Genomic DNA, 22,141 nt, shown 5'->3' on the forward strand with positions numbered 1-22,141 from the left:
CGAGTGCTTGATTGAAGAAGGCAGCAAACACCTAAATGAGTGCTTGATTGAAGAAGGCAGCAATCATGCAATCTCTCCCTCCCTCCCCCGGCACTTAAGATAGAGAGAGAAATATCTGTGTGCTAGGAGTGCCAACTCTTCCCCCCAACACGCTCATCATTCATGTGAGGGCTTGGAAAGGCATCGGGGTCACTGGATCCACATATCTTTTAAATCCACTACAGTATTTGGTATCCCAGGTAGGAACTTCACATATTTACACAGGAAAGATTTGTCCTTTGGGTAGAGCATCCTTGCAATGTGCAAGGAACAGGACAAGAAAGATCAAGTGGAGTAGCATCAAAATGTGAGCCCCAGCCAGGGCTACAAAAACTTCGCCAAATTCAGAGACCCTTATCCATGGCTCAGTGTGGAAGATGAACAAAGCGAGGCCAACGGGCAACATCAAGCTGCCAATGGCCAAAAGGATGCAGGCCAGTTTGAATCCATCTCTGTCTTTCAAGCACAGGGCTTGCAAAACTGTAGTGGCAACAAAGAGACACAAGACTGGCGTAGAATACACACAGATCCTTGACAACACCAGCGCAACACTGTTGATGCCCATCTTCTCCAAGTTCTTGAAGCATTCAAGTTTTTCTGCTTCTTGGTCCCACCAGCAGAAGTTGTAGAAGCCAATTTTTTTGGTGGAAGAGTCCACAATATTCCCCGCTTTCCAGATGAGGGCATAAAGCAGCAGAGCTACATAGCCAATTGCCAAGAGGAGATTATTCAGGTAGAAAAGGCATGGGCTGAACCTTTGCCTCTGCAGACCAGTGCTGGGCTTAGCATTGTCTTTCGAGCATTTTGGTTGTATTTTCATCTTGGCCACCTGGTAGGAGAAAAATCACGTTTCAGTTTCAAGGGGTCAAATCCCTGCTTAGCCTAGCCCCAAAGCCCATTTGGTGATATTGGGCCAGTGATACTCTCAGCCCGAGAGGATAAGCAGTAGGGAAAGGTTGAAAGAGACCATGTATGCCACCCAGAGCTTTTTAGAAGATAAAACGTGTGGCTGGTTAATAGATATGTATAGGGACAGTCTGGATTGACAGGTGTATGAAGGCTGGGCTAGTTGGCTAGACTCTGTAAAAACCATAGGAGTAGGAAAAACAGGGAGCAGCTTTATAGTCACATCTTCCCAGCCAGTCACCCCCCCAACAAAAGAGTTGAGTCTCAAGGGGGTGGGTGTCCCGGAAAATTTTGGCAATCCCATCCACCACTGACCCAAATGTGTTTTTAAGTATACGCAATTTTGGCTTTGCATGCTATCCCTACAATCATCTGTATTTGATAACTCAGGATGCAACATCAAGAGAGGTTCTGTGCACAGCTTATCTTTAAAGCGCTCAGCAGCAACTCGTGGTGGAGGGGTGGTGGTTGTTGTATGATGGGAACATCAGCTGGTGATTTAGCTTTCAAACAGCTACAAAAAGGCTACTACTGCAAGGAGTTCTCTGTCATTAACACTGGGAGTGGTGGGGAGAGATGTGCAACATTCAAATGTTGTTCCTGTTGCCACTAATGACATGGGCATCATTGAATAGGAATGCAAAAAAATTTGCAGCCATATTCCACTGCTTGTGGACTACAGTAATGGATGCGCCATCAAATGGCCTTTTCCCAGCACTAAGATTAATGTGGTTTAAATGGGAAGGGCGAGGTGAGCAGCGTGGGTGCAAAATCCTGCAAGAAGTACCACCACCTTGAGCTATGTGTGGCTCCTACACAAGCAAAGGGTAAAGAACGTGGGAACAACTCTTAACTGCAAAGTTATTCATGGGGATTGATGCAAAAGGATGCTTTTACTTTCAGTTGCAACACATATAAGTGACATTTGGTACGTAAGATACCGGAGTAATTTAGGAGTGCTGTGACTAAGAAAAGGATTACCAAATCGAACTCATTGGCCTCGTTTGCATGCAAGGCTCTCTTGGAATTTTGAGAACGTGTCATGGATATCAGTAACAGGACAGCTGCTGTGGGGGCATGACACATCACAAATCGCCTGTTGTGGGAGCATGACTTACTATAAACTGGCCACTACATCTTAAAGAATGTAAAAAGACAGGACCAGAAAATGGTACAGGTATGTCCCATCTATCAATGGGAAACAGACATCTATATCAGCCACCACAGTGAAAAGCTTACAGTGGTACCTCGGGTTACAGACGCTTCAGATTACAGATGCCGCTAACCCAGAAGTATTACCTCGGGTTAAGAACTTTGCTTCAGGATGAGAACAGAAATCGTGCGGTGGCAGCGGGAGGCCCCATTAGCTAAAGTGGTGCCTCAGAACAGTTTCAGGTTAAGAATGGACCCCTCCAGAACGAATTAAGTTCTTAACCAGAGGTACCACTGTATTTGTATCTCCTCTGTTCAGAACAGAAGGGGTGGTAGGTGTCCAGTCCTGTCATCCAGTGAAAATGGGGCCACATTTAAAGAGGAACTGCTGGAAATACTGGTGCCTGCAAATGCAATGCTGATGACCCATCTGTGAAGCAATGGTTTGTTTAACTGAGTTGCCCTGCAGATGACTGAACAAACCATGGCTTGTTTCTTCAAAGGTTGGCTTATTTTTAGCTGCCTTTGCCTTGTGCCTTTAAAGCTTGGTGCACACCTGGTATAGGGTAGCCAAACAGCCCATGGTTAAAGCAAGGTGCTGGCTTCCCACGCAACGCCGAGTCATAGCTAATGTTTAATACACCATAGTTTAACAAACCATGGCTTAGCCAAATCAGGCTAATGTGTACTTGTCTCTTACTACCTATGCTTCTTTTGCAACATCCTTTCTAAGGTTTCGTTCCAGGCTAACATTATCTGGCTGAAATTTTGAAAACTGATACACATCAGGCTTCACTGTGGAAGAAAATCAAGAGTAACTATTGTCCTATTGCTCCAGTTATTTTTCCTCAGGTACTCATTTATGCTGGGTGAAGAAGTCATAATCTCTATTACTTAGAACTGTCACAGAGCACAATTTTTCTCTTTGGGCCAACTGAACAGGATAAAATTGACAAAGCTTTTGAAGATCATGTTTCAGTTTTTTAGTAAATTGTCTTTATCACTTGATAAGGCACCTTTGTCTGTGACTGTGTACAAGCCAATTTGGTACCCCAAATACAAAAGCTAAAATGTGGATTTTAAATGATACCCTATCCTGTGGTATCAGTATCATTTTATGCTATGCTGTGGTAAAATATACATTATATATCTGGAAATTTGATACCCTTCAGGTCTCTGTTTTCTGCTTACTGATAGAGGCAGCACTGGTTGCAACTTCTACACAACTGACAGGATACTAAGTTCTGGCAGCTATATTCTAGTAATGTTTTACTCATACTAGTTGTCAATGTGATGCTACCAGATGCTTGCCTCCCTCCCCCTACTAAACTGGAGAGTACTTTACACAGACCATCTAATCTATACATTACAACATCAAACTGTGCAAGACCATGCAAGGCTGGAGGAATCACTAGATAAAGACTGGAGTGGAAGAGGAAACAAGAGGATGACCAATACTCACCTTTTATAAAAGACTCAACTAGTTCTAACCAGTACACAGCAACCAGCAGATCAAGGCCTCCTCAATGCCTGGAATACATCATTGTGCCACCTATGGGAAACGAGAGTTCACCATGTCATCATCTGCTCAAAGTGTGAGTTGGCCACAACATTTAATGATGTTACTACTGCTGTGCTGGCAGCCAGAATGATGCCACTATGGCAAGGGAAATTCCAAATAACACCCCTCCTTTAGGCATATAGTAGTGTGACAGGAAAGAAGCATATTTTAATTGACACAGTAAAATAAGGGCAGGATCCAGGCAATACAAAGCAATTTGGGGTTTCACTGGTTTCCATGGGCGATATTTAATGTGCTTCACATTCCCACTGGAATAAATGGGACTTAAGAGAGCCCCAGTTGGCTGGATTGCATGATTGGAACTGAGCTAGAAGGATGGATGCACCCTCCCAAGTTCCTCCTAATACCTAAGGGAAAACTCCATGTTCAGAGGCAGTAAATCTTTGATGTTCAGATTCTGGGAGGATAAGATGCCCTACATGGGCTGGCCACTGTTGGAAACAGGATACTTAATTAAACCAAACATTTAATTTGATTTAGCAAGGCTCTTCTTGTACATATACACCTTTGGGGGGGGGGAGGGAGCAAACTCATCAGTCTTAGCCAATATGAACACACACTTGTGCTATATACTAACTAGTAGCTTTTTAGATTTCTGTATGATTCCTGCCAAAGAATTATTTGATTTTTGGCTATCATCCAAATGCCCTTTAATGCCACCACCTTGTTGCAGAGGAAATTAGCAAGTTTTCACAAAGTGCGTCATTACTACTTAGAAGTTACTCATTTCCATTTTCAACTCCTTTCCCACAAGTTAACTTGCTTTCTTCCTTATCAGCAAGAAAAATGAGTGAGCAATATTTGCTTCCCTTTCCTTTGCAGAAGCCAAACAGATGCCAGTTAAGCCTGGATGTATACAAAAATATGTTTTTATTTTGGTTGGTGCTTAAGATTGCGACATTATGCTGCTCACTTTTCCTTTGGATTCTGTGCTTAAAGCTGGAATGTGTTTTTGGTCCCCAACTCGCTAGTTTCTTTGTAATTACTGAACTATAAGGTTTTAAAAAATTGACAGCAGAGTTGTAGAGCTTGAAGGGATCCCAAGGGTCCTCTAGTCCAATCCCCTGCAATGCAGGAATCTCAACTAAATTATACATGATTTTAAAAGCAAGATCTGCAGAAGTCTCTGTAGGCAAGAGAACCTTTGATTTACACTATAGTGTTTAGAATTTTCAATTCCCTAGGATACCCTGACATCAGAAAGGACATCAGATAGAGAAGATGGAGGGGAGCAGATGCGAAAGAGGACTTTTACCTACATTGGCACTAGCAGAGTTAATTATTTTAAGGTGATTCGTTAAGTTAAGGTGATTCATTAAGTTACAAAACAGAACATGATTTAAACACTAATATCAAACAAACATCTCATGTTAACAAACACAGAAACAATACCTAACAATAAAATGCAAAACATCCAAATGGCAAGAACAATACCCCTCCAGGCAGGAGGCAGGTGAAAGCAAGTGTTGAAATTCTGAATATCTGAACTGTTTTCTACAGGGCAACAGCAATCATCCTTCAGGGAGCACAAACAGTCTTAAAATAAGACGGAAACAGTAATTTCCAACGCCTGTACTGTACTGTAGACTCCGTTTTTGTCCAATTGGCTAGATGCTTTCCCACCTAAATGTCAATCATTGCTACCACTTCTCTTATTGGCTAAAAACAGGAAAGATAGGAACCAAACAAACCAGACTTCGCCCAATAGGTATCTCCAGCTCTACAAAAGCTATAATAAACCATTTTTGAGCATTGAAATCTCGGCGTTCTGCCATTACGGGTGGGAGGACTGACCCCCCTCTCCGCTTGCGGACGCCAGTGGGCTGGACGAGACCAAGCCCCTAGGGAGACTGCGTGCATTTTTCCCAAAGACGGAGAGAGGGAGGAGAAATAAACAGAAATAACGAGGAGATCGCGCGGCCAAGGGGCTTTGAAGACGAAAGCCGCCTGCAGGAGCAATCATCACCCAAAATAGTTAATGTTTACTCACTTCGCAAGCTTTCAGATTCACCGACGCACTTCGAGAGAGGCTGAATGTTCAGCAAAAGCGAAAGCAAAATAAGAAGAAGGGGCTGGGTTGCACCAAGGGGAGGTGCAAGGAAAAAACGTAGAAAGAAAAGTTTGCGGGGGGGGGGGGCAGGGAAACTTTAACAGGAGAGCAAGCAAGAGAGATAAGCAGGAAGGAAAACAATAGTGCGCCAGGGGCGGGGAAGAAGGAAGTTTTGTCGAGAAGACCAAACAACAAGTGGACGGGAGGCGGGGCGGGAGGCAAGTGGCTTAAGCCTTAAGGGTCTAGAGTGGGGAATGGGAAGAGGCTGAAGCAGGATACCTGCAGCAACGGGAGTGGCCCCAAGACAGAGACAGGCAGAGCACAGGCACACAAACGCCCTTTTAAAAATAACTTCCAAGATCTGTTCGGGAAGAGAACAGGAAAAACGAGACTCGGGGAAAGGAGGTTCAAGTCAGCCTGAGAGGTCTTTTTCGGGGGGGGGGTGAGCCAAGGCCAGGTGCAGAAAAAGGATTTCCAAACTGACCTCCGGAAGGCGCTGCTCTCTGACCCGCCTCTCTCCCCACCTCAAAAATGAGGCGCCCCATCACGGAGCGGCCAAATGCCTCCCCCAAACTCGGCCTTCACCCCTCCTTTTCACATCAGGGGGAGCAATTCGTGCCGGATATGGCCGGACACCCTCTGCCCCGACCCCCAAGTGTATGGGAATGGATGCGCCATGCCCCCCCCCCAACCCTCGTCGCTCTTCAGGCCTTCCAGACATGCCATGGGATTAAGCCTAAAGCGGGTTGGGCTGAACGCCAAGCGTGTTTCAGAAGTAGCGTTGTCACGCGTTTCCAGAAAATAGCTGGACATGCTGGAAGCCACCCCCCCCCCCGAAAACTGTCTTTGCTGTCTTTATATTATTTCCAATGCTTGGAAAAACCTGCCCATCCGCGTTGGAGAAAAGCGAGACCATCACTAAGCGAAAATCGACAGCCAATGCACTCGTTGCTTCTCTTCCTCCAGAGTAGCGGCGAAACCTGCGCAAAGTGATTTAGCACCGAGTTGCCCAAAGTCGGAACGACGAGCAAACTGGTTGCCGTGAAATACCGGAGTTAATCTCCGCGTCCCTAACCCCAAATTATTCCCTTCAAAGTTCTCTATGCGTTATAAAAAGAAAAGCGCAAGCAAATTGGGTGCAAATAGGAAGAATATTTACTTGCTTGCGGAGCTCGGCGGTGGCGAGATGCGTTGCCCTCCGGCGCAGAAGTCGATCTAAGCGCTTGTTTACTTGCTTGTTTGAGAAAGCAGAGCCATCCGTCACGTGCCGCACTCTCAGCAGATTTTTCTTTCGTTTTCGGTCTGATTGGCCTTTTCTCGGATGGCGAGTGTTTACTGTCGCCCTCCAAGCTGCATGATCTATTTTTTGTGTGAAAGTTGACTTGACGTTTTACCTAGTGCTTGCTTCTTTACCTCCCAGCTCATCTAATCAGGTGTGACCAATGAGCTTCATTTTAAGTTGATCAGGGATGCAAAACAAAACTCCCCGCAGGGGGGTAAGTCTTTTCTTTTCTTTTTAACGCAGCTGCACAACAGGCGGCGATAAGGGGTGATTTTTTCCCCTGGAAATGGGTGTGTTTATCATGCGGTTTCTTAAATGCAACAAGAGCCTTTCCAGGAAACAAAACGGAAAACTTTCTGTAGAGATACACCATGACATGGGCGTAGCCAGGGTTTTTGTTGGGAGGGAAGGCTTTTGTTAGCGGGGGCAGAACCTCATATGCACTGTGATAGAAAAGGGATGCACGCTTCACTAGAGTACAGTAGTAGTGCGTCCAAGTGCATGCGCAGAAATAGTATGCAAGTGCATACTCTGACGTCGTCCCAGGGCTTTTATCCCCGGGCTGCTTGTTGTAGGGCACTTGAAACTGCCTCTGCAAGGCAGGCATAAAGTTACTTAGCAGCTGAGTATTGCTCAACCATAATATGGCCTGGTGATGTGGGTTGTTGCTAGAGTCATAATTTGGCCACTTTCCCATGGAAACATTATGCTGGTGCTCTGAAATTTATCCCAGTAATTCCAGACTCTGGCTGGTAACTAATTTATAATCAATATGGATTTATATGTGCTTAAAACCCCCCACAAATACTCATCACATTGCACCTTCTTGTCATTTCATGTTGCACACTCCTGGGTGTGGGATCTCATGATGGTATCATGAGCTGGCTCTTTTGAATTCATTGGTTTCATCAATGCAAATTTCAAAAAGTTTATTGTAGCAATCTAAAAAGAACAATCCACAGGTGTACCCAGGTTTATTTGCTGAGATCTGCAGTAAGAGGACTGCAGCAAGGTGCTAAAATGCAGGGAGTGGGGGCATATCCTGTAAGAAGACTGGACCAGCACAGCTAGCCACAGCATTGCTGTGCCCTGTAGCACTATGGTGCACAACTGAATATGAAGCCCCTCACAGTGCAGCACCAACCTGTCCAATGTGCACAGGTAAACGGTTTTTCAAAGCTTCTGTGCCTTTTATTAGAATTGTGCAGCTTTAGCCTGTTAGTCTGGGGATTGCGATCAATTCTCTTAAGATGGCTGGGTGGCACCTGTACACCTCCTTGCAATTCCTGCAGCCAAGCTGGTGCCAAACTGCTTTCCTTTGGACCACATCAGCGATGCTGAATGGACTCTTGTCATCTAGGTAGCCGAGAACCTCCATACACACCCTGGGGAGGTCACGCCATTGCTGAAAAGAGGTTTGACTTCACCCCCAGGGGCTCACTCCAATGTCTCTCAAGACAGATGGATACCAACAAGTGGGAGATCTTCCTTCAGTTTTGTAAAGGCTAAATGTGGCCTGCGGATTCAGATTGGAACCATGGCACTGGGGGAAGGTAGTTTTCATCCTTTACCCATGTCATTTTCCCAATCCATACCACAGCTGGGGGTGGGATTCAGTATAAGTCTTGCATTATCCACCCCTCCCCCATTTTTAAGAGCAGCAAAATAGAACTATAAAACAGAAAATGAGAGGGAAATAATTAAAGTTTTATCTCCCCTTTCCCTCTGGAACAGAAAGTAAGGGTATACTCACATTACCACTTACTTATTCAGTGCTCTCCCACTAATTTTTGAAGCTGCATTCACAATTTAAGCCACAATGCAAATTGATCCTGTAGTTTCTTAACAAATACTGTCAAGAAACTGCTGTTTGATGTGTTTCCCCCCTCAAACCAGCTTCAAACTGATTAGAAAATGGAGTGCGGAGTAAACAGTAATGTGAACCTACCCTAGCTGCCTTAGTGCAGGTGCAGATGAACACACAGACACCGATGGCTTAATGAACAGGAGTTCCAGGGGGGTTGCAGGGGTGGGGAAACCAAAAAAGGTCCTGCGTGTCAAGTGATGACATCTCCCCGTTCTGATGTGAACAATTTTGTGTGAATGCAGCTTGCTGCATTTCAAGCAACTAATGGGAACGTTACCCTACGTATCAAAGTTAAAGGTACCCATCAGGAACCAATAAAACGGCTGAACCTACAAGAAGGAAACTTTTAATTAACATTTCTGGAACCTTTGCTAAAAGGGACTTACTTGTGAGTAGGCACTATAGGCAGATCTTGGCCATTAGGAAGAGCATTGCTGGAAAATACAGTGCTTGACTGGAACCTCCAATTTAATATCATTTTGACTAACTGTAGAAAAGCAATTCCTTCCTGCGGATCATTTGTTATTTCTCTTTTTAGATTTAAGACAAGATTGGATGATGATCCTCACTATGATTTTTTAATTTGTCTAATAGGTTTTAGTACTGAGAAACACTACCCCAATCCCTCCTTTTTCAGTTAATCATTTTTTAAAAAACAGCATCAGTTTTAAAGCAAGTGAAATTCAAAAGTAAAATGACTAGACTTGCTTCCCTGTAAAATTTGTCAGCAATAAACATAAACGAGTTCATATTTTGGTTTCATTTTTATCTGTCACAGAAGCCTCATGGGTGATGTTCCAGCACATTTTTGTATCCTGTATTCCAAGCCTGCGCATGGCACAAGTGCTGTACAATGAAGATACTTTTTTTTTTTTTTGCATTTTCCCAGCACCACATCCAAGAAACTGAAGCAATAATTTCTGAAGATATCATTGCAGGTTGTCTATCCGGATGGAGCCTTTGCAGTGGTATGCATTGGCTTGTTAGCTGCCTGAAAAGAAATGGCACCTGTTTCTAAGCGTGAAAGGAAATTCTCTCAGTTGTTGCTGAAAGGTCTTGCATTGAAGGCCTGTGATTTAGGCACTCACTTTTGCGTCTCTTTGAAAAAAACTTGCTCTCACTTTGGCACAGTAACTTTTTCACTGCCATTTTTGGCCCAGTGTGCAGTAGAGATGTAGAAGTGGATGCTTCATCATCCTCACAGCGTTTCAGTAAAAGAGTCTTGTGGGTCCCTTTTGTATTCATTAGTGTAGCCAAGCGAGGTCTGCACAGATAAACAAAGGAAATTGGTCTCAGTGTCCCTCTCATAAGGACAAATCCACTAAATTGTCATCCCAACCAGGCAGCCTCCATTTATTGTTTACATTTTACTTCATAAACCAGCTTCTTCTCAAAGAACTATTTAGAAGGCACCCGGTTTCCAAGCACCAGTAAATGAGAATGGAACTCCTCAGGATGTTGCTGCTAAGATCTGTGGTTACTTGTTGCCTGGACTACTGTAATCTCGAGAGAAAAGGTATGTGACGTGCTTTGAACACCCTAAAGTCACATATAAAGACTAATATGAACCTTCATCTTCCTGGCATGGTCTCCTGTTATTCCTACCTTGCTTTAGTCAGTCCAGAATGTGGGGTCCCTACTGGGCTAATATAATCTTTATAAAAACCTAATCTAAATGTACCGTCACCAAAGTGTTTCTTGAACCACCACTGCCTTGCCTTTTCTGTGCCTTCTTGTAAGGTAACCCACCACTGCCTATATTTAAATACTCATTTATAAAGCCCCAGTGTTGCCAAAAGGTGGGGTAAAGGGGGAACACCTGTACTAGGCCCAATTTCTGGAGTTTTGGAATACATTGTCAGCAATATGCTGAGGACACACAGCTCTGCTACTCCCTTACATCTGCAGGTGTGGAATGGATGTCCTGGACCAATGTCTTGCCTTGGCTATGTACTGGATAGATGGGAAGGGGAAACTTCTGGATTCATTGCCATCACTTGAAGTTCACATGTTCTCTGTAGTGCAGAGCACCTTCTATCAGCTGGTGGCCCAGCTATGCCCATATCTGGATAGGAATAACCTAACTTCTGTTGTCTAAGCACTGGTAACCTCTAGGAGTGAGATTACTGCAATGTGTTATATGTGGGGGTGCCTTTGAAGATGATTCAGAAACTTCAGCTAGTGCAGAATTCAGCAGCCAGGCTGCTCACTGGGGCAAGGTGGTCTGAGCACATAACTCCAATCCTGGCCTGACTGCACTGGCTATCAATTGATTTATGGTCCCAATTTAAATTTCTGGTTTTGACCTTTAATGCCTTATGTAACACAGGACTCCCAATACCTCAAGGAATGTCTCTCCCTGTATGAGTCTCCCAGAGACTGTGGTCACCATCTGAGGTCCTTCTTTGTGTGCCCCTCCATGGAAGATCAGGAGACGGGCAATACAAGAACAGGCCTTTTTGATGGTGGCTCCCCATTTGTGAAATGGGGGCTCGTCTGGCACTGTCATTACATACCTTCAGATGCCATGTAGAAGCATTCCTTTTTAACCAGGCATTTGGCTCTTAACTATCTATTGCTTTTTAGAGTGGGTGGGATATTTTAATGTATTCTTTCTCTTTGGTTTTAATGTATATATATATGGGTTGTTGTCTTTGGTGTTTTTTTTTTTGTCCTTTTGTAAGTCACTGAGTTGCCATGGCAAAGAAATGTGACTAATATATGTAACAACAACAACAACAACCACTCAGAGTTAGTTTGAAGAAAACTTGTGTGGTTTTTTGAAAAAAATAAAAGAAAAAAATTATGATCTAGGTTTGCACAATACTGCAACCCATACTATGGTTTGTTTGTGCCATGAACAGCACCCTCAGGGTGGGAAAATCTACATTTGCAGGGAGGCATAGAAGGCACATTCATGATTAAGCCATGGTTTAAAACCAACTATGTCTAAGTGTGATGTATCAAGGGGCTTCTTAAGCATTGGAACAGAAAATTCAAACTCTTATTTGCATAGACTTGATTTCATAGAATAGTCATGTGTGCTACTGGGAGACTGAAATAACTCCACCCAGAGAGTATGGGGTCCCACTGAGTGGCAACATGAATTCTAGGGGCATATTGGCATGGAAGAGTTTATGCTCTCTTGGTACATTGGTTTCCCCCAGTGTCTAGAAGATGCCTGTGAATGACGAAGAGTAGCAATTGTGGAAGCAGCATGGGCAGTGCAGGTTACACTGTTTCAGGTGCAATATTGGCATCAGATTCTTCCTTCGCATAGCATTCTGTCTTCAGGGAGCACAAGTTACAGTACAGTTTAATGCTAAAGCATCTTGTCAGAGCACGCGCACTGAATGTTGCATGAAACAGGTAGTCTTGTTAACTTACCGGGGCCGACCTAAGGACAACTTAGGTTGCTGTTCATTCCTCTGGTATTTTTCAGTGACTTGCCTATACTTTCCTTCTGACACCAAAGGTAAGGAGAGTTGTAGAAAATCTTGTGTATGAGAGGGTTCACTGAGTCTAAAACTTCCTTCATGGTTTCCTCCATTGTTTCTGTCAAGTTTAACATTGCTTGCTGGTGATTTCTCCTTTCTTTTCCTTTCTTTGTCATCTAAATTGTGTTTCAGGTTGTCAAGAAGATCTGGGATCAAAAACAAACAAAAAACTCCTGTAAATTATTACTTGTTCCAGAGATCAATTTGAGTTACAACTCTCAGGGCTTAGCCCCAACATTCATTAATAGATTAGAGGAGATATAGAAATAAACACAGCAGAGGAGTAGAACAGAGGACCATTATGGGAATTTTGATGACATGCTGCACCATCCATACTAGTGTACAGTGGTACCTCGGGTTACAGATGCTTCAGGTTACAGACTCTTCAGGTTACAGACTCCGCTAACCCAGAAATAGTATCTCGGGTTAAGAACTTTGCTTCAGGATGAGAACAGAAATCATGCTCCGGCGGCACAGCGGCAGCGGGAGGCCCCATTAGCTAAAGTGGTACCTCAGGTTAAGAACAGTTTCAGGTTAAGAACGGACCTCCAGAATGAATTAAGTTCCTAACCCGAGGTACCACTGTACTTGAGTCTTTTGCTAATAATTTCAATGATGAAGGGGGGAAAGAAACCTTTCGCTTGTAAAGATGTCTTCTCTCTGCAACTAGTGGCTCTTCCAGGTCGACACTTCTCTAATCGCCAAGTTGTAGCTTTGTTGTGTAAAGAATTAAAATGTGTTTCCTGAGCCAGGGCCATGTTTTGTACTTCTTTTTCTCCTAACTCCAATGTGACACAACCCCTTTCAGTGTTATTTTCTCCAGTTGCCTGAGACAGAACCAGAGAGCTGAAACAGATTAAGGCCACAGAATAAAATAAAATAAATACATCAAATAAAGTAGCAATTGCAGTATAAAATCCAAGATGATATATAAATGCTTGTTTAATAAAGAATTGCTATACAATTTAGCATTCACAAATAAAAATAAAATACAGTGTCTTAGTTTAAGCTTTAGTTTGTCATTTTAAGACATAGCGCACTGGTGACATGACTCAGGGCACTTTCCATCCCAAGTTAAGCATCTCAAAATGCCATTGCATTCAACATAAGAGTTCAGTACTCTTCTAATTAGGGATAGACAGATTAACCTAAACCTGTTCTTTTGGAACTCAGTCATCTTAAATCCATTCCACCCTGTTTTGTGCAATTTTTTTTGAAAGAGTGCACAAAAAGTTAGCATTTAAATTGACAATTTTATTATTAGGCTGTCTGTCAGAATGCTTTTTATTATGCTTTTTATTATGTTTTTATCACTGGTGTTCTGTAATCTTTTTAAAATGTTGTACATCACGCTGGGATATTTTGATAAAGCGTGGTACAGTGGTACCTTGGTTTTTGAATGTAATCCGTTCCAGAAGATGGTTCGAGTTCTGAAACGTTCGAAAACTCAACAGCCGACAGCTAGGCCTCAGGATCTTACACTCAGCGGAAGCCGCGTGGCATGTTCGACTTCCGAGGCGTGTTCGAAAACTGAAGCATTTACTTCCAGGTTTACGGCATTCGAAAACTGAAATGTTCCTCAACAGAGATGTTAGAAAACCAAGGTACCACTGTATATAATTTTTCTTCTTCTTCTTCATAATCATCATCCAATAAAAGCATTAAGCACATCAATAAGAGCTGGTTGGCCCGTCTGAATAATAGTTTTTTAGAAATCTAAAAACAAGAAGGATGTTACACTCTTTCCAAACCCAAATCATAAAGATATAAAGAATGTGACTGAGAAATCCACATGGAAGATTGCTGATAACAAATAATAAGTTTTCCTACCTAGGATGACTCTCCACATGTATGAGAGAGGCTGTAAGTAGAAAAGAAAGATAATATGCTACTGAAAATGTTTCAGGAAATGCTTCCTTTATATGAAATAACCTTTCCCCCTCTGTAAAGTTTCCTTACGCCCAGCAAATCATTCAGATCAGATCCCAGTGGCACAGGGCCAACAGGGTGGTGTGAGGAGCCAAATGCGCAGCACCTCCCCCCAAAATGTGCCATGGGCTTTCATAGAAAGAACTGTAGTGTTACTACATGCAGTAAAAAAAGGTAAAGGACCCCTGGACGGTTAAGTCCAGTCAAAGGTGACTATGGGGTTGTGGCGCTCATCTCGCTTTCAGGCTGAGGGAGCCGACGTTTGTCCACAGACAGCTTTCCGGGTCATATGGCCAGCATGACTAGACCGCTTCTGGCACAACAGAACACTGTGACAGAAGCCAGAGCACACGGAAACGCCATTTACCTTCCTGCCACAGCGGTACCAATTTATCTACTTGCACTGGTGTGCTTTCGAACTGCTAGGATGGCAGGAGCAGGGACCGAGCAACGGGAGCTCACCCCGTTTAGGATTTGAACTGCCAACCTTCTGATCGGCAAGCCCAAAAGGCTCAGTGGTTTAGACCACAGTATATCCCCAAGTATTCAGTTGACTTACTTCTTCGTGGAATCTTTGCTTCTTTTCTCATATTTTCCACCCTAGGAAGTTTGCAACCCGAGAGTGCACCTTGGTGTCTTCTTGGTGTGTTGCACATCTGGTCAAGGATGGCAGGAGGCAGAAAAAGTCTCTGTGAGATGATGTGCTTCAAAGGTTGGGCTAGGTCCCAGCCAATATCTGTAGAAAACAAAGGCCGGAACCAGACACAGAGTATTATTTTAAAGGGCAGGACAAAATAGAAAATTTTTGAGTTTATTCTTGCTTGCATGAATTTATGCTTCTGGTGTACATCTCCATTAGCTCATTCTCTATGCTCTAAAACTGTCTTCCAATGCACTCTACCCTGAAAGCAAGCCCTATTGAACTTAGTGGAAACTGTGAGTGAACATGCATAGGATCAGGCTGTAAAATCTATTTTACGCAATACATGGCTTTCATTGTATTGCTTATAATTGCACATACAGTAGAACCTGTGTCTAGACACAAGATTATATGAATTAAAGATATGAGTAACTTACTTAATCCTTGTTCAGGAAAGTAATGACTGACGTACTGAACTGTATATTTATTTCGTTCATCTGGCATAGAATCTGAAAGATGGCCACAACTGTCATGAATTGATCATAAAATGAATCTCAGAAAGAATACACATTTAACTTTTATAGAAAATGGAGAAAGAGTTTTGTGACAACTTAAAAGGCTGAACAAAATATTACCGAAAGAGCTTTTGTGGACTAGAGTCAACTTAATTGGATACATGTCTTTAGATGTCCTTAGATGCATGCATGCATGCCTATTTACGGGCAAAGTACCAAAACAAGGCATTCTAAGGAATGTCTAGGAAATCTGTTCTCTGGGGAATGGTGGGAGGCAAAGAACCAAACAGCCAAATGAAAATGTTGTTACATATTCAGTACTGTATCAGCACTGCATACAAGTCCTAGGAAATGTATAGGTTATCAAGAAAGGATTAGAAAATATGGAAACACATGAAAAATATTAGTTGCTTTCCCAGAGCATTACGTATATGTTGTTATAAAGAATTATACAATTTGGTAATATTCACTAAAATTTAACAACCAATAAACATTTAAGAAAAACATTGTTACATGAAATCATATGAGCCTAAGTCTTTGTCCTGCTGCCGTATTGAATGTAACTGTGAATGGTGTGGTACTACATGATCTGGAAATATCCTATGCTACAGACAACCTCCTCCAATGATTGTCTGAGAAAGACTGAGAACCTTCTGTTTTCTTGTTGGCTGACTTTTCATATCAGTCTACTATCAAATGCATCAAGTAGATTGAGAAGGTGATACGTACATATAAACATGTATCAGATAACAGGAGAAACCAAGCTATAAAGCTTAGGGCATGGCAACCTAGAGTTTCTGAGATCACTCATATACTGATTCAGAGCATCCAGTATCTCCCATACACTTATGTGCAGTATGCTTATTTCCCAGCAGACCATTTGGAAGGCTGGAGGAATTAAAGGGAAGGAGGGGAGGTGAAGGAACAGCACAATCAAAGGATGTGCAAATCTTCTGCAACATGGTACCTTCCCCTACCCCCAAATGCTTTCTGTGTTTCTAATTTCATGCTAATGCATAGAATTGGGAGTTTAGAAAGTATCCAGTTAGAGTATTCTAAATATTTAGGGAATATAAAGCACTCTCCAATTTCTAGAAAACTTTATCAAATGGGAGAAAATGCTTTTCATATAGTGTGAGAAGAGCTTCCCATAAAAGATATGAGAAATGCAATGTTAGTTGCTATTAAATCCCAGTTCTTTTGCTGTAATCGTCCTTTGTAATTGTTCTGTACATTGGACTGAATAGGGAACAAAAAGCAGAGGCTGCTATCTGCATGCCACCATTCTATTGTCCAGTGTAGATGCAATGTTCTAGAAGCATGCCATGGCCTCACAGATACTCAGTGCATGAATTCCTCTTTCCTTTTCATGGATTGCTTTAACGGCATGACGCTGTATCTGCACTGATGACGACTATGGCTAAAACAAATTAATTCTTTTCTTACAACTTTGTAAATACCTATATTAATTTTTCAAACGAAAAGGTTCACACGTTCATAGAACTGTTTTGCCCATGTTATCTCTTACCTGCTTGGGAATCAAACGACATTTCATGAAGTTTACCTTCTACAACTGAGTTAGTTTCTCTGAGGAGTTTATGAAGCCCTGCTAAGGCTTTTGACTGCAAGAGTAAAAGGAGGGAAATGCACTGTTATTATTAAACTTCCCACCAAAGTCTGAAATTAGTTTGTTGTAAAGAAGCACTGAACTGTAGAGTTATATCCAATGCAGCGCTAATTAACTTGTTCTGTCAGCATAGGCTTGTGCTGTTGCGCTTCCGTCCCTCTCCTCCCCCTGTGCTGAGGTTTCCCCCAATCATCAGGAACAGAATTGAGGATGATGCAGGACACACAAGATAGGGTGAGTGGGGAAGTTTTGTTATGCAAGCATATCCTTGCACCAAATGAACAAATTAGCCTTTATATCCCAAAAGTTTAGGATCTGTGTGCTTGTGACATTTTGGTGTATGCAATGTCTAAAGTGGTTCTTCAGCCTTTAAGGCTTATTTTATCATCCCTTGGATGTAATTACTTTTTTTTTTAATGTACCCTGCCTTTTCGCTTACTAAGAAAGCTTTCCTCTTCTTTATAAACTATCACTCCAGCTAAAAAAACTGTATAATATTTGATTGCTAACCATTTTCTTGGCAAACTGTTAGCTGGAGTTTCAAAGCACACGAGGAAATGTTCAAAATGGACGCCACGTAAACATCATAGCAGTGAAGTATGGGATAGTACCATTCTAGTGTAACCTCTCCTTAGTGTCTCTGATGTAGTTTGGCTTTGGTCTGGGATGCAAACAGCAGCACAGCATAGGAAAGGGAGGCAAGCGGAAACACCTGAGACTATGTCCTAACCTGAAATGTGTGCCTTCCTGCCTCTGTCCAAATGCCACAGATACCTGCTAGCTGTCCTGCTTGTGTTGTATTGCAATTGTAATATCAAAAAGGAAAGCAGCACCCTTTTAAGAAACAGAAGGGGGAGAGGAAAGAGTTCAGAGTATTTGTATAATCCACCTTTAAGATGTATACAATGTGACACTGGCAGGAATGTGGTCAACTCTGGCTTACTGAATGGCTGGAGCTTACAGAAAAGACATTCCCTATAGCCAACATTCCCTGGCACAGTCAATGTTTCTAAGCAATATCCACATAGTATGTGTGGTCAGATAATGATGTGAAAACCCTATTGAATGCATTTGTTTTTATTTTTAGGCAGCCACCATTAACAAGTTAAAATCGTAACATTATACCATACAATCTTACTGAATAATACCCTAGCCTGAGAGCAAAATTTACTCATGCATCTGTTTTGACTAAACCAGGATTGCTAACCTTTGGCCTCCAGATGTTGCTGGACTACAACTCCCACCATCCCTCACTACTGGCCACACTGACTAGGATGAATGAAGGTGGAGTCCAACAATATACTGAGAGCCACAGGTTAGCCATCACTTTCCTAAAGTAGAGGTTTCCTAATAAAATAGCTCCAGCCCTTTCTAGATCACTGCTCTATAGATACAAGGAGTTTCTTTGCAGCATCAGGCTAATGATCTATCAAGGCTCCTAATATTAAGCACACAACTGGGAACAGCTCTTCAAAATATAAACTGAGCAAAGCAAATATTGCTGTAATGCAACTATGGAAATAAGGTTGAGAGAGCAAGCAAGCATTAGAAGGACTCTGCATGACAACTTGCTAGTCGCCATTTGCAACTGCAGAGTCAGTAATGGGTCATTCCATGCAACACCATTTCTGCTTACCTCAAAATGTCTCCTCCGTCTTCCTTTCAGACTAGAGTGGAAGGAGGTGTTGGTGCCGACCCAACCTCTGTATGGCAGCTTCCCATTTTCCTCCTTAGCGCATTCCCAAAAGTGCTCAGAGCATTCCTAGGAAGGCAGAAACATATTGTCTGGGGACACTCCTGCAGTGATGCAGGCAAGCTTATAATAAAAACTTGTGTTATTTGTGCTAGTCACCTAATAGTCTCATCAGTCATCTGGATGCATGAGATATTAATGTTGGCTGATATTAATGTTGTGCTGTGTGTGGATTGCAGCAATCAGGTACTCTGCATAAGTTCTCTCACCCCCTGAAACAGGGGTCACAGGAAAGGACCTTCCAAGACTCTCAGCAGTAAATTAACAGCTGTGTTCACTTGTTCTTAAACATTTGCTGTTTTATGGAGCTTCTGTCCCTGTAGCAAGTTCTAGATTTGGGTTGTTGTGGGATATTTTTGTTCAGTGAAAAGATGCTCAAACCATATTAAACTAATCCATAGAGGGCTTAACAGGTACGCATAGTGGGTTGACAGAGCAAGTTCTCTTAGTTTCTTTTCCTTCACGATCCCTGATATTTTCTGGTTTTATCTGAATCACTCACCATTTTGCTTTGGGTTTCTTTCAGATGGTCCGTGTAACCAATTTGAAATGAATTACTAGTGGATTCCAATCTGGGATTTATGAGTATTGTCTTTATTTTTTCCTATATGTAATGTCTACCATAGCTCTTAATTTTGAGCCACTAACCCCTGGAATGAGCAGATTCTTCCACATTAGAATACTCTGAATCTGTAGGCATAATCTCATAAGAATTGTTTGTTTAAAGACACACCATCCTTTCTCTTTCTACATATGGGAAGCTAAGGGCCACAGAACATGTTATGATAATCACAAATGAAGAAAAGCATGATCAAACTGCCTGTTGCGCTGAAACTAAAGGCTCTTCAGGGAACTGAGATATAATTATATCCCTTTCTTTTAAACTGGACCATACTTTAAAATGCATTTCTGTAAAACAGAATACCTGCCTGCTAAAAGTTAAAGAAATAATTACTCAATGTATTTCATTGATTGTTCTGAATAAAGCTACAAAGCTTTTTAAAATCACTTTTACTGAAAGTCTTAAAACAAAGGTAAAGGACCTTTGGTGTTAACAACTTCTAGGAATGAGCGGATTCTTTCAAATTAACATCTTCTAGGATATAAAAGAAACAGCAGGTGACCTTACAGTCTGCTGTCCAAACACTGTTGTGCAAAGTAAAAGGAACTATGATTCTTTTAACTAGAGTGGGTTCCACAATGCTGTTCTATTTCAGTAATTAATTAATTAAATAAATAAATTGCAAAGCACGCATATTATCTTAAGCGGTAATGTTACATTGTCAGATATCCCTTTAACAACAGGACACAGCATCCTTTTAGCTTTTCCTAATGTCAAAGTCAAACTCTGCTTTTGGTTGTCACTAACATAAAGCTATATGCATTTTCTGATTATCTGGAAAATTATTCTATTAATGGGCCAGCCAAACCTTTTTAGCATTGGGTGTTCTGGACAAAGGTTCTACAGTCTGCTTGGTAATTTCATATTTTTCCTTTCGTATGTTTTGCAGCTCCATTGGTTTCAGTTTCTGAAAAACCTGGGTCTGTGGAGAAAGAGAAACATGTACTACTTACCAGTCACTTCACTTACATGGGAAGAACTAAAATAATACCATGGCATGGGCATAGCCAATGGGGGTGGGGCACAAAATTATTGGAAAGCATTGAAAGTACTCAATTAACTGAGGTTCTGCCTTCCCCCAGCAGAAGCCTGCCCCTTGCTGATTTGGTGAATAACTATATTTCACAGTTATTAGTAGTAACTGTAACAGTACTGCAAAAAGCCTTTAAAAAAAGAAAAAAAGAAGTTTATACTTATCCCAAAGTATAAACCTTCACTTGTCTGAATACTTGAGGAAAAGAGCAATTATAAACAGCTACTAAAAATATCAAACATTTCAAATATATTCCTATGGGTATACCTTAGAATTCATATAAGCAGGAGATTTGACTGACTAATGTTTGCTGTCAGTTAACTATTGTGCTGTATACTGTATAATCCTATTCTGATCACAAAAGGACAACAGATCTTTCACAAAACATAGAAATCCTTACACTTTTTATAATTTGTTCATGGCTCTTGGAAATTCTGTGGGAAGATTCTTCTGATTTTTTGGTTTCACTCTAAACAGGAAGAAAGGGATTGCTGTATTTATAAGAGACACTATTATACTTAAAAGGATGCAAAAGTAAACAAAATACTCTCATAATATTTCAGGAATTTTCAAAATGCACTTTCCTTCTATTTCCACAAAAGAAAGTACTGAAGACACCTTTTTTGAACTGCACCAGTCTGCTCAAATAAGTACTGGATCTTCCTAGTTCAGTCTATAACTTTATTGTGATGGATCTAAGAGGCGAAGAATAAGGTCTGTTCCTGGTCTTATGATGGATAGAATCCTGAAGGTCAACCCTACTAATCTCATTAATACCTAGTGATGATAATAATAATAATAATAATAATAATAATAATGCTTTACAATTGATTCATGGGGTTGCTTGGAAAATCTTCTTCCTGATGACACCAGAAAGGCACTCCTTTCTTTCTTGGTTTTCAGATACTTCTTTCTTGGTTTTGCCTAACAAGCAAAACAAACAAACAAATTAAAATGTATATCTGGGTTTAATAGGATTACAGTTATCTACATTATATATTTCTTCTTTATTTAACCTTTACATTTTATTCTTATATCTTAGTAACTCAAAAGGATTTAAGGGAACAACTAGATGTTGTGTCAACTAGATGTTGAACAACTAAATGGCAGACATGCCCCCATTTCACATCCCAAATCCTCCTCAATAAAATCTAACACAATTCATCCTGATTTCCTGAAAATATAATGTGCATCTCCTCACCCTCCTCCACATCAGTGGCTGCAGCCCAATGCACCCCAATGACTGGACTGGGGTGGAAACACTGTGTAACAATGTCAGCCAAGGGATGGGGTAAATTGTATCAGATGTTATTGATAGAGATGAAGACTATTATTTTGAGGTTTCTATTTTTGTCAGTAGCACCAAAGTAATATTTCTTGAAATGCTTAGTTTCCCCCTAAATGAAATGACTTTTTAGCATGACATCTTTACCTCTTTGAGCATATGTTCCCCACATTTGATTTCTGATTTATCACTCACAGTATGTGTGTATGTCTTGTCCAGCCCCACCTATTCTGCACCTTTCATATGTCCCCAACTAACAAGAAGTGCATGCTATAAGTCTTGGGAGAGGGAGGCAAGGCCTGTGCCCAGCCAGCTGCTTCTTGCCTCATCCCACCTCCCTCAGTGATGATGGGAGCTGGGCC

General features: G+C 41.7%; 2 protein-coding genes across 6 annotated transcripts in view; both read right to left on the reverse strand.

Annotated features, from left to right (window-relative positions):
• Positions 1-33: 33 nt before the first annotated feature.
• Positions 34-7,210, reverse strand: TMEM140 (transmembrane protein 140). Of its 4 annotated transcripts, none has more exons than XM_053405852.1 (3): positions 6,889-7,210; positions 3,560-3,649; positions 34-868 (listed from the first exon to the last, which is right to left on the reverse strand). In XM_053405852.1, the coding sequence occupies exon 3, from the start codon at positions 857-859 to the stop codon at positions 257-259; it is 603 nt and encodes a 200-aa protein (XP_053261827.1). In that variant the 5' UTR covers positions 860-868; positions 3,560-3,649; positions 6,889-7,210; the 3' UTR covers positions 34-256. The 4 variants fall into 4 exon arrangements, with proteins under 4 accessions (XP_053261827.1, XP_053261828.1, XP_053261830.1 ...); XM_053405853.1 differs by lacking the exon at positions 6,889-7,210 and adding an exon at positions 5,670-5,760; XM_053405855.1 differs by lacking the exon at positions 6,889-7,210 and adding an exon at positions 5,114-5,199.
• Positions 7,211-9,623: 2,413 nt separating this feature from the next.
• AGBL3 (AGBL carboxypeptidase 3) overlaps positions 9,624-22,141 on the reverse strand; it is a 31,629-nt gene continuing 19,111 nt past the window's right edge. For both annotated transcript variants that reach the window (XM_053405849.1, XM_053405850.1), the window contains 11 exons: positions 21,320-21,418; positions 20,895-20,963; positions 20,270-20,383; positions 18,723-18,848; positions 16,988-17,081; positions 15,382-15,453; positions 14,864-15,040; positions 14,206-14,236; positions 13,010-13,221; positions 12,266-12,521; positions 9,624-10,142 (listed from right to left, as the gene is read on the reverse strand). In XM_053405849.1, coding sequence (XP_053261824.1) covers positions 9,893-10,142; positions 12,266-12,521; positions 13,010-13,221; positions 14,206-14,236; positions 14,864-15,040; positions 15,382-15,453; positions 16,988-17,081; positions 18,723-18,848; positions 20,270-20,383; positions 20,895-20,963; positions 21,320-21,418 — 1,500 coding nt within the window. In that variant the 3' untranslated portion in view covers positions 9,624-9,892. The remainder of the gene's footprint in view (positions 10,143-12,265; positions 12,522-13,009; positions 13,222-14,205; positions 14,237-14,863; positions 15,041-15,381; positions 15,454-16,987; positions 17,082-18,722; positions 18,849-20,269; positions 20,384-20,894; positions 20,964-21,319; positions 21,419-22,141) is intronic.

The sequence above is a fragment of the Podarcis raffonei genome, chromosome 10, assembly GCF_027172205.1.
Source record: "Podarcis raffonei isolate rPodRaf1 chromosome 10, rPodRaf1.pri, whole genome shotgun sequence".
Taxonomy (NCBI): domain Eukaryota; kingdom Metazoa; phylum Chordata; class Lepidosauria; order Squamata; family Lacertidae; genus Podarcis; species Podarcis raffonei.